Source organism: Podarcis tiliguerta (genome assembly GCF_965153285.1).
Source record: "Podarcis tiliguerta genome assembly, chromosome: 4".
In the NCBI taxonomy this organism is placed as follows: domain Eukaryota; kingdom Metazoa; phylum Chordata; class Lepidosauria; order Squamata; family Lacertidae; genus Podarcis; species Podarcis tiliguerta.
In genome coordinates, this window is record NC_139537.1 from 12,838,919 (window position 1) to 12,856,183 (window position 17,265).

The 17,265-nt window shown below is 43.2% G+C and overlaps 1 protein-coding gene across 1 annotated transcript; it reads left to right on the plus strand.

Annotated features, from left to right (window-relative positions):
* Window positions 1-715: 715 nt before the first annotated feature.
* Window positions 716-14,938, plus strand: EED (embryonic ectoderm development). Its single transcript, XM_083436613.1, has 12 exons — window positions 716-1,092; window positions 3,346-3,498; window positions 6,070-6,162; window positions 7,753-7,818; window positions 8,206-8,331; window positions 8,442-8,523; window positions 9,412-9,503; window positions 9,747-9,880; window positions 11,122-11,227; window positions 11,815-11,973; window positions 13,851-13,924; window positions 14,612-14,938. Exons 1-12 carry the CDS (start codon window positions 910-912, stop codon window positions 14,736-14,738), a joined length of 1,395 nt encoding a protein of 464 aa, XP_083292739.1. The 5' UTR covers window positions 716-909; the 3' UTR covers window positions 14,739-14,938.
* Window positions 14,939-17,265: the final 2,327 nt, after the last annotated feature.

The window sequence follows — 17,265 nt, forward strand, 5'->3', positions numbered from 1 at the left end:
AAAGGAAAGCCATTGGAAAGCGGTGCAAACAGGGCTGGATTTACGTATAAGCTAAACAAGCTATAGCTTAGGGCCCCACTCTCTTGCCCCTCCCCCCCATTACGAGTCTTTGCAAATTGTGTTTCTAAAGGAACTTTTGTTATTGCCAAATACCAATGTGTTTGCATATTTAAGTTTGTTATGAATAAAAAAACCATTTCAAGTTAGAGCTTAATAATTATTTCACTATTACTATACTTAATTGCATTTCACTATTAATATACTACTTCTTAATTGTATTTCAGTCCAACAACTACTTTGATAAAATACATATTTTTGTTACGTGCAAATGGCTTTAGATACCTATTAGGTCCACAAATTACCATATAGCATATTTTCAACAGAAAACAGCGACAATTTGTTGTTGACAAAGGATAGCTGGACATCTAAAGGGCCCCATTACCTTCAGTAGCTTAAGGCCTCATCAAACTTAAATCCGGCCCTGGGTGCAAGGCCGCTTTAAAAGAACGTCGTGCGGACGTGACCCGCCAAGCACGCGCAAAAAAATAAAATACTGTAAATCAAAATCACACCCGGTTCCCAGAAGCGCGCGCGCCCTCTAACGGCCAACGGCCAGCCTCGCCTCTCCCTCCCCTACGTCACTGCACGGCCTTCTCTTTCTGCCGCGCGCATGGTGCACGCGCTCTCTGTTAAACTTTTTACGACGCCAAGGGGCGGGTGGAAAGCCGGTCGCGCTTTGCGGCGGAGCGGTTAAGCTCCAATAGACGCTCTCTCGCGCCTCCCTCGCCCCGCCCCCTCCCTCCGCGTGCGCCTCCGTCTCCTCTCTCCGCCCTCACGCTTTGGGAACCTGGCCGTTCGCGACACCGTCTGCGCCGCGCTTTACGGCCTCGGGGATGAGGGGCGGGGAAAATGTCTGAGCGGCGGAGAGGAGGCGGAGGCAGAGGAGAGGCGGCTTCGGAGGCGGCGGCAGCATCGTCCGCGGGGGTGGCGGCGGCGGCGGGAGCGGGAGCGGGAGCTGAGATGCCGGCGAAGAAGCAGAAGCTGAGCAGCGACGAGAACAGCAACCCGGGGGACCTGTCTGGCGACGAGAACGTGAGCGGGGGGCCCTGAGATAGGAAGACACCCCTCTCTCAGGCTTGGGGCCTAGCGCGTCTCTTAGCAACGCGGGGGGGGGGGCTGGTGGTCTTCTTCCCTCCCCCCTCCTGAGAGGGGGAGCCTGAGGTTATGGCTGTCCTGTTTATAATTTTCATTATTAATTTACTTATTTATATGCCGCCTTTATCTTCCAAGGAGTTCAGGCACATGGTTCCCCACCTCCCCATTTTTTCTTCACTAGGTAGGTTAGGCTAAGAGTGGGTGACTGGCTCCAGAGTCACCCAGCGAGCTTCGTGGATGAGTAGGGATTTGAACCCAGGTCCTAGCCAGGCACTCTTCACTGTTCACCACACTGAGGCTCCCTTAGGGCAAGTGTGGGGGAGCCTCCAGGTATTGCTGAACTGCAACTCCGATCATTGAGTTGTAGACATAGCTGTCAACGTTTCCCTTTTTTAAAGGCAAATTCCCTTATTCTGAATAAGATTCCTCGCAAGAAAAAGGAAAAGTTGCAGCATAAGGGGTCTCTATAGTATAGTGTATTTTAAAATGGGGTTTCAGAGTTTTTAGGGGGTTTTGAATGTTCTATGTAGTTTTTCAATTGCATTGTTCTGCATGGGACAATGACAATAAAGATATTGTATATGGTTGTGGAGGTGGAAGGGACCCCCAAGGGTCATCTAGTCCAACCCCCGGCAATGCAGGAATCATCAACTTAAAGCATCCATGATAGATGGCCACTCAGCTTCTGCTTACCTTCAAGGAAGGAGAGTCCACAATCTCCCGAGGGGGTTTCTGGGGCTGTTGGGAGTTGTGGTTCAAGGGCTGGAGGGTCCCATTCCCCCTGCTGCAAAGCAGCCTCCCCTCTCCAACCTGCTGCCCTGAAGGTGGGTCTGCAACCTCTTCCTAGACCTTAATCCTCTTTGGGGTGCCTCACGGGAAGCAATTCGTAAATGAGATTGATGGTGATCTACCGCTGGCCCTGGGAGCAGTGGTAAGGAAGGATGGGAGCTGTAGCCCACCAGCTTCTGGAGCCAGGTGGGAGAAAGCAGGTTTAAAGGTCAAAGGTGGAAGGTCTATGCAGCTGCAGTCATCCCTGACCGCTAGCCCATGCTGGCTGGGGCTGATTGGGGCTTTGGGAGGCCACAGCATCTGGCGGGTTGTTCTCTTGATGATACACTGCTGCTGTTCAGAAACCGATGTTCATATACAGGTGGTTAGCCTGTGAGTGGGATGCTATTGCTCTAGGCTTTTAGGCTGCAGGTGGTGGAGTGCTTGTTCATGAGAAGAAATCAAAGGAGGACCCCTTTGCATCTAGATAGCTAGGGTGCCAAGAAGAATTCTGATGTAGAACAGTTTCCTCCTGGAACCTGGGCTTTTATATTTGCCATCTTGCTACACTTGCTTTTATAAACAGAACATTAGAATGAGTTAGGGAGAGAGTTGGGCTAAAATACTTTTCCCTGATTATATTTAGGCTTCTGTGTTAGCCATCTTCTCTGTATCCACTCCAGTTATCTTCACATAGAAAGCTAGCATGTCAGGGGTGAAGTTAGTCTGTAACTCTTCTCACTGGCTTGCTAGCTTTCTCTGTTGAAGGAAATTTGTTTCTGAATGGAAGAGATGGGTAGGCAAAATAATTTTCAATGGCATCCTAAGTTTCTACCTATGTTAAAAAGAAAGAAAGTAAAGCTGATGATTCTCTGCTTTTAGGAAACCAGCAAATTGGCAAGAACTCAGGTTAGATACCCCTTATTTGACATTTACTTAGGTTTTCACTAATATGCCAGGATTCACCAACCAGAGCTTGGCACAGAAGCCATACACTTGGATTTAAAGAAGTTTAAGCACAGGAGTTTGCTTTGAGACCCTGAACTGAATGGAGCCCGCAGTCCTTCAAGACAAAAAACTATTTCTGCTTACTGCAAGCTTTTTTTATTTCAGTGGAATAATTTAGGAGCAATTGGGGGAAATAATTGTTGCTGCTATTGTTTAAAACAGCTGGGAATCAGAAATCCTTGGCAATCTGTGGCAAATGACAAATAGATCTGCCCACTCATTCTCTAAACGTGTGAATCATCTTGCCTGTTGTCGTTGAATACTTTTAGTTGCTCAGTATCCTCTATTTCTGAGTAAGGTTGCCTCATTGTTCTGAAGTAGCTGGAGGATCTTCCTTCACTTAGTAAGTTAGCTTTTTTGCTGTGAATGTGGGTCTTGATCTGTTTTGAAAACCAACCTTCTTTATGCTTTCAGGATGATGCTGTTAGCATAGAGAGTGGGACTAACACTGAACGCCCTGATACCCCTACAAACACCCCCAATGCTCCAGGAAGAAAAAGCTGGGGGAAAGGAAAATGGAAGTCAAAGAAATGCAAATACTCCTTCAAATGTGTAAACAGCCTCAAGGTATTTTGTCAGCAGACATCTCATTAGAATGAAAATTGCTTGCTGCCTTTATACAGTGGTACCTTGGGTTACAGACGCTTCAGGTTACAGACTCCCCTAACCCAGAAATAGTACCTTTCTCATTCTTTGCTTCAGGATGAGAACAGAAATCACGTGGCAGTGGTGTGGCAGCAGCGGGAGGCCCCATTAGCTAAAGTGGTACCTCAGGTTAAGAACTGTTTCAGGTTAAGAACGGACCTCTAGAACGAATTAAGTTCTTAACCTGAGGTACCACTGCAACAGTGTTTTGTACTTCAGTGATTCAAATAACTTATTTACTGGATCAGAACGAGGCATATTTGAACTGGCATTCTTTTTCAAACAGCAGTCGGGTGGTGGTTCTGGGCAGTCCATAAGGAAGATCTTGCGTTCAGGAAAATGCTGCCTCAGAACAGGCTTCTTGTACTTCACATGGCAAATAGCTGTGGGTAGTCACATTCTCCATGTAAGCTAGTGGCCCTGCCACCTAAGCACACTTAACCAAGTAGCAGGTCCTGCGCGTATGAAGGGAAAATCAGAAGCAGCTTTAGAGAAATATGGGTAACTCGCAACACACACACATTTAACTTGTGTGCATTCAGCTTTACACACTTGGCAAAAAAAGCTATAAAAAATAAAAAGTGTGTGGGCATCCAGAGGAAAAGACTTTGGCAATCCTACTCACCATTGAACCCAATGTGATTTGACTATATGTGATTTTGGCTTTTTGCACTATGTCTGGAATTTAACCCCCACCTAAGTTGAAAGTTGCCTATATATTATTTGTAATATAATAATAACTCTTTCTGTGGCAGCAGGTAAGTTAGATTATGGACACATCCTGCAGATAGCAATCACTATCATGTTGATGCTGTTTTTCAGCATTGCAGTCCTTTAAAGCTTAAAGCAGTGTTTTCTCTCGGATCAGTCCAAAACTCTTATTCTAAATGTTCTTTGCGTGCTTTTGTACATGTTTCACCTTGTTGCCTTTAGTTGAAGTTTGTACCACAGGAAAGCAAGATATGTTTTAACAAATAACAGGAAACTGAAGGGTGTAGTCTCTCTTTTCGGGTGGCTAAGATCAGCCACTGAAGGTGAAGGCCGGCTTCTTTTGAAATAGAAGTATAGGCCTGGAGACCTTTGAAAATATAATAACAACACAGTTACAGCACATGCCTGTCTTGGGGAGAAGGCATTTAGCAGGAAAAAAATTATCAAAAGTTTTATTTTCAAAAGATAATCAAAAGTCTGTGGTGTTGTTTGTAGATTGCTGTATTTGTTACAGCATATCCTACTATCTGCTCTGATCCTTTTAATTGGTGGTGTGGGAATTTATGCTTGAGCCGTTTACACATGTAAGATGTGCTCTTCCATCAGGGCAGCCTTCCCCAACCTAGTTCCCCCCCCCCCAGATGTTTTTGACTTTCAACTCCCATCTGTGCCAATCAGCATGGCCAGTGATCAGGGATGATGGGAGCTGTAGTCCAAATATTTGGAGGGGGCCAGGTTGCGGAAGGTTGCACTAAGCTGTTCCCTACAACTCCCAGTAAAACATTGTGAGAAGGGTAACATACTTGTTTTGACTAAGGGTGGATAATTTGTATTCTGTGTATGTTGCTGAGTTATTTAAAATCTGACATGATACTTGGAATCCTTGAAATGTCAGTATTTATAGATTTATTCTTTAATACTGTACTCCTGCCTGCTCCCAGTTCCTAGCGTCCTGTATCATAAATTGGAATAAGACTTCTAGTGAGATTGGAAAGGCAATGCTTTTGTTTAGTTTCTTTTCCTACCAGTTGTTGAGCCCTATTTTTCCATTTCCATCCTAGTCCATGCTTATAACTTCAGTTGGAAAACTCAAAACTTGGAAGGAAAATTGTGCCATTTATTTATTTATTATGACATTTATTATATACCCTTCACCAGCAAGTCCTACAGTGGGTTAATTAGCATGTATACCTAGGTTTCCTGGAGTAGGCTGGACACAATTCGATTCTGGCAGGCATTGGCTTTCATGAATGGCTTACTAATAGTAGAGTTGTCCCATGGGCAACACCCCTTCCTCTCAATCTCTAAGGTTTGTTCAAAAAAAAATCTGCTAATGCAGACAAGTCACCTTAGCCTAGTAGTGTTGGTGACATAGTGTTGCCACCAAAAATAGCTTCCTTGTACCACTTGGAAATACTTCCCTATGATGTCGTGCAGTATGTTTCCGCTCCCTCATTCTACATCAGGGTTGGGGACCCTGTGACCATGTAGGACCATGTAGATGTGTTTAGACTACATCTCCCATGATCCCTGATTATTAGCCACCCTGGCTGGGGCTGATGGGAGCGATAACATTGCAACCTAGGTAAGTGTTCCAAAATGGTACTGATGACAGGGAGAGAGGTCATCATTGGAATGCTGTTTTTTCAGCAGCATCCCCATAGTGCACATAAAGTGTACTTCTGCCCTGAAAATAAATGTCCTAAATATATTAAATGCATTTGTCTTCTCTCACAACTTTTGTTTTGAAGCAAATTCTTCTTATACCTTTTTCATTTTCAGGAAGACCATAGTCTGCCATTGTTTGGGGTACAGTTTAACTGGCACAGCAAGGAAGGCGATCCCCTGGTTTTTGCTACGGTTGGCAGTAACAGAGTGAGTGACATGTTGAAACTTATTTTACATTTCGCTTATTTACTGCTTTCCAAGATCTTGCTTCCTTTTCCTAACGTTGAAATATGTCTTGCAGGTTTTTTCCAAACTCTAGGCATTATTTCTGATCCCAAGAGCCAAATTAAACAGTTTTGTGATGTGGTACGATAGTATAGTGCAAAAGTAGTTGCAGATGGCCACAGTCCTAGATAAGCATATACATGGGTTTGCTAGGAACACTTCCAGTTGAAGGTGTGTTGAGAATGCTCATACTCAGTTGAGTATAAAAGTTGGGTCTGAAAGGAAAAATCATGTGTCTGTCCATTGGGTGTGCAGCTGAAGTAAAATGTCAAAATCCTGTTTTTAAAAATGCCCCCCCCCCCCCCCGCTTGCCTGGCAGCATATGGAAACACCTCAAAAGAGACATTTGCAATCTGCTCAAGTAGTGCGATGTCAATAAGCAGTAGGTGAAAAAAACTACATAAGCCTTGAAACAGTTAGCTTCCTACAGCTGCTGCTATAATCGAGCACTCCTCTCAAAGGTAGTTGTTTTAACGATTGGTAATAACTGCTCATTTTAGCTAAATAACTTCCAGCAAAGATTTTTTTTTTGGTAATTCTCTAACTAGGCTGTGGGATGCGGGTGGTGCTGTGGGTAAAACCTCAGTGCCTAGGACTTGCCGATCGTATGGTCGGCGGTTCGAATCCCCGTGGCGGGGTGAGCTCCTGTCTTTCGGTCCCAGCTCCTGCCCACCTAGCAGTTCGAAAGCACCCCTAAGTGCAAGTAGATAAATAGGTACCGCTTTATAGCGGGAAGGTAAATGGCGTTTCCATGTGCTGCGCTGGTGCTGGCTCGCCAGAGCAGCTTCGTCACACTGGGCACGTGACCTGGAAGTGTCTCCGGACAGCGCTGGCCCCCTGCCTCTTAAGTGAGATGAGCGCACAACCCTAGAGTCAGACACGACTGGCCCGTACGGGCAGGGGTACCTTTACCTTTTAACTAGGCTTCATATATCAGAGGTAGCATAGGAACCTGAGGCCCATTCACTGTAGACATAAGAGAAGGTTGTGTGGTTTGAACAGGCCTGAGGACAACTTGAGGAAATTGCTGACCTGGTGATATATTAGGAATGCACACAGATGAAGTCATTGTGTCTCCCTCAATCAGTGGTAGTGCCCTTTGGGACTGGTAGAGTGGAAGGTAGGGAAGCCCAGCAGTAGGTAGAACCCAAGTCAGTGACAGGTGCAGCCAATGCGAAGCCAAGCCAACTAATTCTACTTTTGTCCCCATCTGCCTCTTCTGCTGAGTTCTGTAAGGGCAATACTGAAACTGAGGAGGGGGGGGGCTCACAAGTAGGGCCGCCCCTTTGACGGGCTGCAAGTAGGGAGGAAAGGCAGGCAGAAGAGGGCTGGCTGCAGGCAGAATGAGGTTGGTGGGGCAGCAGTGCTCCATTTGCCCTAATGGACCAACCTCCATCGCTCTCAGTAGAAGTGGATGGAAACTTGAATATTGTATGACTAATTCTATACACTGTATTGTTCAGCTGTGGGAATCGGGAACTCTCTAATTTCTTGTGCTTTATCCACCTCCAGGTTACTTTATATGAATGCCATTCGCAAGGAGAAATACGGTTGCTACAGTCTTACGTGGATGCCGATGTATCCTTTGCTAGGTCTTTGTTTCTAGGGCTGGTTTGAGAATGGTTTCATAGCTTTCCCTGCTTAATGAGAACGCAGTTAAATAAACACTCTGCAAGACTAACTTCAGTTAATATGGTGAAAGTAAATGATGTCCTTCCATGTCAAATTTTGGAGTTCATTGCAGAATGGTCCCTTCCAGGCCAGTGGTTTCTCTGTTTTCCCACTGATGGGGTGCTTCAAACCATTCTCTGCACTTTCACATAAGCCCAGTAGGGAGCAGCACTTGGCTTTCTGCTTCGTGAACTTTAGATTGCTTTGTTTATGTTTAAATATTTTTGGTTAAATATCTGGTGGGCAGTGGGACTTCCCACAGGTGCGTGTCTAGCCCTTAACTGCACACTTCAGGCAGATGAAAACTTTTATACTTGTGCATGGACCTATGATAGCAATACAAGCCACCCCCTTCTGGCTGTGGCTGGATCAAGGGGCATCATTAGGATAATTAATCCCATTACAATGCAGTGCATAAAGGTGAGTTGGTCCAAGATGTAAATATTAATACTCAAAATTGATTCTAACATTTTGATGCAAAAAATACAGAGATGTGGAGGGAATAACCGGACCTCTGAATTCTGTTGTAGCATTATGTGGGTCATGGCAACGCAATCAACGAATTGAAATTTCATCCCAGGGATCCAAATCTCCTCTTGTCTGTGAGCAAAGGTATGGAAGTAGGTTCCTTTTGAATGTTTAGGAACAATCTGGTAGTGGGTTAGTTCTGTAAGAGCTAAAAGAGGAAAGGGTGACACCAAAAATGCACACAACATCCCAAATAGGAACCTCAAATTGGTGTGGGAAGGAGAATGCATTTTGAAATGTAAACTACCCAACACATTTTCACAAATTAGCTTTCAGTACATATAACAGCATCTTCATATTTTGCCCCCCCTTAATTTAGATTATATATCCATTATATACAAGGGTGGTTTAGAACAGTTTAAAAATATAATATCAAAATCAGTTAAAAGAGTCTAGAGCAGAGGGTGTATCCTAAAAAAAAATGTATCACAGGTGTCAAAGGTAAAGAGGTATGTCTTCAGCTAAATACACCTTTGTGTGGAGGGAATTGCACAATGGCTGTTACTCCCTTCCTAGGTTTCCGCTTTTTGGACATGGCACTAAACTATGGCTCAGCTACATTATGGGAACAAGCCTTGAGAGGAGGTTGCCGCCGATTTGCTCCTCCCTGGTTGTTTTTGCTGTGTACTGCACTGAGCCATGGTTTGGCTTTGCATGTTGTCCGAATATGAGCTCATGGTTTAGCTCTCCAAACCATAGTTAAAGGTTTGTCTGAGGAAAACAGTGAGTCCAGGTTCAGACGGCATTAAGCCAAACCATGACTGACTCAGCACAGCAGCAAAATGATGGAGAAGGGGGCGGGGAGGCCATGACCCCCAAGCCATGGTTTGCTTTAGCAATACATGTGAACCAGGTCAATAAGTTTTGTATGCAGTTTTGGGGTTGAACCACCTAGTTGATCAGAACATACAATTGCGTTTATTGTGAGATGATGGAATCTAACCTTTCTGTTTCCCCTCCCCTTTTTACTAGATCATGCATTGAGACTGTGGAACATTCAAACAGACACTTTGGTTGCAATATTTGGAGGAGTAGAAGGGCACAGGGATGAAGTTTTAAGTGCAGTAAGTGAAAAACTGTTGAGCAGCTTGAAATTTATCAGTGCTGTCCTACCCCCGCTCCAAAGTTTTTTCCCCTACTTTGCTAAACAAATTTTAAATTGTGGTTTGCATTTTAATTATAGGTCAGGAAATGGAAATTTGCTTAATAGGATAGCTAATAACCTGATTTGTATAATCTGGAGGCTACACTGTTGATTTTATTTTAATCTTGTATGGGAAATTGAAGTTGCTACATTCTGTGTATAGGATTATGACCTCCTTGGTGAAAAAATTATGTCTTGTGGCATGGATCACTCCCTGAAACTCTGGCGAATCAATTCAAAGAGAATGATCAATGCAATCAAAGAGTCCTATGAATACAATCCCAATAAAACCAACAGGTAAGGGCAGTCCCATTCCTAGTGTGATGTTTTCCTCACCCCAGTATATTCTTCAGCTCATCACTGAAATCATGTATCACCTTTTGAAACTTGCAAGTAGTTAGATCTTGAAATGAGGCTGTAAATTGCTTGAGGTTTTTCCCCTCCCATGACAGGTATGGTCCAGTTGTCACGTCAGTGGTAAATCATAGGTAAAGATTTACTGTGAACATGCCAGTTTTATTTATTACTTATTTATTTCATAGTTTTGCCCTACCAGTATGCAAGCCATGACCTCTGACGTAGCATTTTGTCTGAACTAGGAGTTACAGTTTGTTTCTCTCCAAACAAACGGTGATCAGTAAGCCAAGGACAAACCTTAGCTACAGACTGTGGTTTGGTTGGACTGAAATCTTGATCCCTGATTTGGACATAGCGATAAGCCCCAGCTGTTGTGGCTTTAAAAATAGGTGACATTGATGTGTTCATGGTAATGAACTGTGATATGCGAATTAGGCCACCGGTGCAAAACCTATACAGTGGTACCTTGGTTGCCGAATGGCTTAGTTGTTGATCAAATTGGCTTCGTGAATGTTTTTCAGAAGCTGAACATCTGACGCGGCTTCCACTTGAGTGCAGGAAGCTCCTGCAGCCAATCGGAAGCAGCACCTTGGTTTTTGAACGGTTTCGGGAGTCAAATGGACTCCCGGAATGGATTAAGTTCGAGAACCAAGGTACCACTGTATGTGACTATCCAGAATCAAGTCCCATAGTGTTCCATGGGACTTTACTTCCAGTTAAGTGGATATAGGATTTCAGCTTAAATGTCAGTTTTCAACTTTCCCCTTTTTTGCAGGATAAGCTCTGCAGTGTTTAAAATAATGTATTTTATTGTTTGTTAAGATTCATTGTAAGTTTGAAGGCTTTACTAAGCTATATTAGCATAAATATCCTTGAAAGATTTGGTGGAAACCCTTAAACCATAGTTTTTCAGTTCTGATAGCATGGGAAACGGTGATTTTAAAAATGAAAACAGGCTTTGCTGAAGTTGGTTGGGGGGTTAAGTGAGAGTTGAAGAGAGGACATGTAAGAACATGGCTTCTTACATTTGAATTCAGGCAGTGACCCATATTTTTTTTATTTTGGCGGGATGGGAATATAAATTATTCCACCTCTATTGTCATTGCATCCCAAGCTCCTGCAGTTGTGTCTTTCCTCTGCCCAACCGCACTGATCAGATGCATCAACTCTCTCCTTTACAGGCCGTTTGTTTCTCAAAAAATTCACTTTCCTGACTTCTCCACCAGAGATATACATAGAAATTATGTAGATTGTGTGCGATGGCTAGGAGATCTGATACTTTCCAAGGTAGGATGGCTTCAGTTTCAATAATGTCACATTTATGTTTTAATCTCTGAAGATTTAAAAGTGATTAATAATAATAATTAATAATTTATTATTTATACCCTGCCCATCTGGCTGAGTGTCCCCAGCTACTCCGGGTGGCTTCCAATCAAGTGTAAAAAACAATACAGCATCAAGTATTAAAAACTTCCCTAAACAGGGCTGCCTTCAGATGTCTTTTAAAGAGAAGATAGCTGCTTATTTCCTTCATATCTGAAGGGAGGGCGTTCCACAGGGCAGGCGCCACTACCAAGAAGGCCCTCTGTCTAGTTCCCTGTAACCTCACTTCTCGCAATGAGGGAACCGCCAGAAGGCCCTCAACGCTGGATCTCAGTGTCCGGGCTGAACGATGGTGGAGACGCTCTTTCAGGTATACAGGACCGAGGCCGCTTAATTTAATTGATGAGAATAGGAAAAATTCAAAATTTACTGAATAAAAATACTGTTGATGGCCTAAAGCAGTCTATCTCCTCCACATTTTCCTGTGCAGGATGTGGGTGTGAAAGTGTTCTGTGGGTTATATTGAAGCCTTCTTTTCCCTCTGTCCACAGTCGTGTGAAAATGCCATTGTGTGCTGGAAACCAGGCAAAATGGAAGATGACATCGATAAAATAAAGGCCAGCGAGTCTAATGTGACCATTTTAGGACGATTTGATTACAGTCAGTGTGATATATGGTATATGAGGTTTTCAATGGATTTCTGGCAAAAGGTAAGGGCCAAGGCAGAGATTAAGCAAGGCTATTTAAGATTAGTCCAGTGCACAGATGAAGTTCAGCTGGCACTGCTGCTTCTCATGCGTGCTTGAGGCTCCCATATTTTGTAATATATGTAAGCGGATATGCCATATATCATAAAATATGGCTGTTGTGCATAAACCATAATGGGTAGTATGCTCTTCTATGGGGCTGGTCCATCCGTGAGGCACACTGAGAGTCGCCTCAGGCAGTGGAAACCAAGGGGCACTTCCTGGGTTCTGGTGAGATCTCGCGAGAGCTCTTGCAATAACCTGGAAGCCACAGCTCTGTGACCCTGGTGAGTGAGGCTTCAGCGGGTCAGCAAGTGTGGGTGGCAAAACGGGATGGGCTACCCTTGCTCTTCTTTATGCATGGCCCATGTTGCACATGGCACAGTGTGGATATTAAGGGATGCAAAAGGAGAAAAAATAATACCATATTGCTAAAAATAATTAAAAATAACAGGACAGCTAGGTTTGTTGGACAATAAGGGAGTTAAAGGTGTCGTGGAGGAGGATATTGTATTCATTCAGATATTTTTAGGGCAAAGCCCTCACAAGGTGGCTTACATAATATAGAAATACAGCAGAGGTGAGGGGAACGGTCAGATCAAGGAAACGTTACCTCTTGGCAGCCATCCTAGGGGAGCAGAGAGCTCATGAGCACGAAAGTTGCTTATGCAACTCTAAACCAGCCTTCCCCTACAGTAGCCCTCCAGGTATCTTCGGACTACAGTGGTACCTCGGGTTACATACACTTCAGGTTACAGACTCCGCTAACCCAGAAATATTGCCTCAGGTTAAGAACTTTGCTTCAGGATGAGAACAGAAATCGGGCTTCGGCGGTGCAGCGGCAGCGGGAGGCCCCATTAGCTAAAGTGGTGCTTCAGGTTAAGAACAGGTTAAGAACGAATTAAGTACTTAACCCGAGGTACCACTGTATAGCCTTGCTAATCTCCAAACAACATAGATGATGATTGGGGATGATGCTGTCTGACAGCATCTGAGGATGCAAGGCTGGGGAAAGCTGCACTAAACCATAGTCTATCATTCTTTTGGAAGAAAGCCTATTGCCTCCAGAAGTGTAGTAAGGAAGGATACCCTATTTTGATTTTGGCTTCTGTAATTGTCAAAATGTGATGTAATATCAATTAATTAGTTGCTGAGGGCACCCTTAGTCAATCCACTGCCCACCATATGTTTTGGACAACAGCTTCCAACTGTCTTGACCAGCACAGCTAGAGTGCAGCAGGTGGGCAAAGGGATTAGAATAATAATAATAATAATAATAATAATAATAATAATTTATTATTTGTACCCCGCCCATCTGGCTGGGCCTCCCCAGCCACTCTGGGCGGCTTCCATAGAAACAAAAAATACAGTAAAATATCACAGATTAAAAACTTCCCTGAACAGGGCTGCCTTAAGATGTCTTCTAAATGTCAGGTAGTTGTTTATTTCCTTGACATCTGATGGGAGGGCGTTCCACAGGGCGGGTGCCACTACCGAGAAGGCCCTCTGCCTGGTTCCCTGTAACTTTGCTTCTCGCAATGAGGGAACCGCCAGAAGGCCGGGCAGAACGATGGGGGTGGAGATGCTCCTTCAGGTATACTGGACCGAGGCCGTTTAGGGCTTTAAAGGTCAACACCAACACTTTGAATTGTGCTCGGAAACGTACTGATGAAATCCCCAAGGTACTGATGGTGCATTATCCTTGAGTTGTCTAGGGAAACTTTTATTCTTGAACCTGTTGAGAAAACAAAAGAGAATTATGTTCGCATGTAGAGTGCAATATTGAAACAGTCATTTTCACCCCAGCATTAGGCTACATAAATCTTCTGCTCTTTTTTTAGATGTTGGCATTGGGCAATCAAGTTGGCAAGCTCTATGTCTGGGACTTAGAAATAGAAGATCCTCATAAGGCCAAGTGAGTGTTTCTGAATCCCCAGCTTTGCAGCACAGTTCTTGCTTATCAACACTGAAACAGACAAGTCAACCCCTTTACCCTAACTTAGGAAGTTGTAATAAAGAAGTACAGGCCATAAGCATGTTTGTCTTCTCAAAGTTTGGATTACAGCTTGCTGCCTTTGTTCTGGGAAGGTAACAGTGTAAGAGACCTGGGCCAGGGTGGGGAATCCGGCACAACTTTGTGTATGATTTTGTATGAACAAAGAGAAGATGCACTAATTTCTGACAGATGGGGGTGTGAAATGGTAACTTCCCCTGCCATAGATCTGTGATTAAGCTTTTTCAGTGTTTGAGTTATTTATAGTTGGGATAGGTGTCCAGGAGAGAAAATCCTGTTTCAGGGTCATACCGCTTAATAGGGCACGTGAGGCATCACAAGATGAGATGTGCCTTCATTAAAAACACCCCCTGAATGTGGAAACAAGAATATTGAGAAGCTTCACATGCTTCTTGTCTATGGATCAGTTTAAAGTGATACAGCCCAGAAAGCTTCCATAAATTAACATATTTTGGGGTGGGAGAATGTGATCAGGATGTTGTTTAAAGGGAGGAGGGATGAAGTTAAGAATTGTGCCTGTTGTCTTATATCCTTTTGTTCACATGATGGTGAGTGAAGAGAAATATAACGCTTTATCTCTTTTGATAGGTGTACAACTCTTACTCACCCAAAGTGTGCTGCTGCCATTCGACAAACCAGCTTTAGCAGAGACAGTAGTATCCTTATAGCTGTATGTGATGATGCCAGTATCTGGCGCTGGGACAGGCTCCGATAAGTTACTTACAACTTGAGAATTACAAAATTATGTATTGCTTTTTGTGTCAAGGATAATTAGCTGATTTATAGTACTGTAACTGCTTTCAGAGTAGCCCCCTCCCCCCATCAGTTGAACTTAGCAATGTTTACATTTGGTTTTTGATAACATTGCCTTGTTCAGAAGCTGCTGCTTTTTAATAAAAATATTTTTGTACATTTGGTTTATTGTCCCATTTCAATTCAGTGTTTGTAGTATGTAAAGTTTCTTTGTACTGTATATATGCTTGCTGCTTGTGTTAAGCCATGTGTTAAATAAGCTTGTATGAGTATGGGTGTGCCCTACAATTCTGCAGGATGCAAGAAGCACATTGAGTGCAGAATTCTTCCTGAGAAAGTTGTCCTTGATTTTGAAAATGTCTAGCCCTTACGACCGTGAAAACATGAAAGTTGTGCAGCATTGCCCATTTGGAACTCTCAGATGCCAAGAAGGGTGACTGATATAATTTCTCAATGGCTGGGACAGATACATTTATCCATATGGCTTTCTGTCCTTCTCCTTCATGAACAAAAGCAAGTAAATTATGCAAACAAAATTAAATGTGCATAATTAAACATGTTGGGGAATTTAGCTTTCTTGCTCAGAATTTGAATTTCCAGGGTATGGACTTTTAAAATACACACACACACACACACAACCCTTAATGTTTTGGTCCAGCAAAAGTTTTACTCCCATAATTCCCAGAGACTATACTACTTTACATTAATTCTCTGTCTCATACCCATCTGATTACAGTAAGCCTGCAATTTGCAAACATTTAATGTGTGCATATTCAGCTTTAAGCGCTTGGGAAAAAATAAAAAGGGATGGGCACCCAGGGGAAAATACATTGGGAAATTCCACCTCTCATTGCATTCAATGTGTTTTGTCTATATGTGATTTTGGCTTTAGGTGCAATGCCTATGGTGCAAATGCTTTTTTTCTGGGGGCGGGGGATGCATACTCCTAAACATTTTGTGAATCTAAGTTTGGCCTCATTGAGGGGCAGTATTTCAATATGGGTAGGAAAATGAGAGTACAGGAAAAAAGCATTGGATATGGGCATACTGTACTTAGAATGAGAATTGCAGAGTAAGTGAAATAAGAGAACGTAGTTAATTAACTTGTTGGTAAAAGGAGCCACTGTCTTGGTGTAGAATACCCTGGTACTTATTTAGGATATTTCCATTGCTTCTGAACCCACTTGGCTCCACATCGCGGCTTTACAAAAATGTTTTTAATACTTAGAATTGTTAACTAAAGCAACACAAGGCACAGGCAGGCAGACAAACTAAAAACGAAGTTCACTAGATCCCAAACACCTGCCGAAATAAAATGCTTCATTTAGTGCTTGAAAACTCGTGATGAAGAGGCAAGATAAGCCTCCACCACCCTGGTGCTACCACTAAAAAGGCCTTTATTCTCCAGCTGCCTCATCTTTAACAGAACGGGAGCAAATGAATTTCAGAGACTTTAAAAGCGTGTTTAACCTTATAAAAACAAGATGTGAATAAAGTGTGTGTCAAATATGTGTAATATATGGAAGCTGTTGGGACAAGATGTAAAAGTATTAAATTTGGTAAAATGAAATAAAAACAAAATTAAATACGTGTTAACTTACTCTCTCCCCCCTCCCCCCAAATCTTCAGTTCACTTGCTCACAACACAAAAATAAGCAGTCACAGAATGGTATACCTAGAACTTCCAAAACAAACATTTGTATTTTTACAAAGGTCTGTTTCTTACTGAGGAGGTATTCTTCCCTGGACTCTTTTTCTCAGGTGCAGGTCAGGATCTGCATGTTCCGTGTGGAGAAGCATTGAATCGTTTCCTCCAGTAGAACCTTTCCTCCTTGCCATCTAGTTTTCTATCTGCGGGGATATTTGTGCGTGTGTAAAAATACTCGCCACTTGAGCCCTCCCTGCCCAAATTTTGTAGTGATGCAGCCTACAGTGGTTTTTAAAAATGTATTTTATTTATTACATTTACATTCCACCAAGAAGCTCAAAGTCTGTGTGCATGGCAGGGCTCACACCAACTCTGTGAGCTGCTTCAGCAACATTAAAGTCTGAGTATCTGAAGTGTGCATGCACACGAAAGCTCATACCAATCACTAACTTAGTTGGTCTCTAAGGTGCTATTGGAAGGAATTATTTTATTGAGGTTGAGGACATTGACATTCTGTTCCTAGCCCTGCGGAAGTATTGAATGCCAAAGAAGCGTGGGAAAATTCTGTATAGTTTTAGGGATTAATTTTGTACAGTATTTTGGTCTTCCTCCGAACAGATGCAGTTGGTAATTTGTGCTGTGCTTGAAAAATTATTCTGCTGAACCTTAAAACCTGCATGCATACAGCAGCAGAAATTGGCTGCGGAGCTTTTCCATTAGGCATGGGAAAAAACTAGCCAGTGGCACCTCTGTCCTGAAAAGCCCCTATGTTGTCAATAATAATAATAATAATAATAATAATAAGTTATTTATACCCCCCCCCATCTGGCTGGGTTTCCCC

Coding starts and splice junctions, on each gene's coding strand:
- EED (XM_083436613.1), top strand. CDS start 910: ATGTCTGAGCGGCGGAGAGGAGGCGGAGGCAGAGGAGAGGCGGCTTCG. Junction 6,163..7,752: donor CTACGGTTGGCAGTAACAGA/GTGAGTGACATG, acceptor ATCCACCTCCAG/GTTACTTTATATGAATGCCA. Junction 9,504..9,746: donor GGGATGAAGTTTTAAGTGCA/GTAAGTGAAAAA, acceptor TTCTGTGTATAG/GATTATGACCTCCTTGGTGA.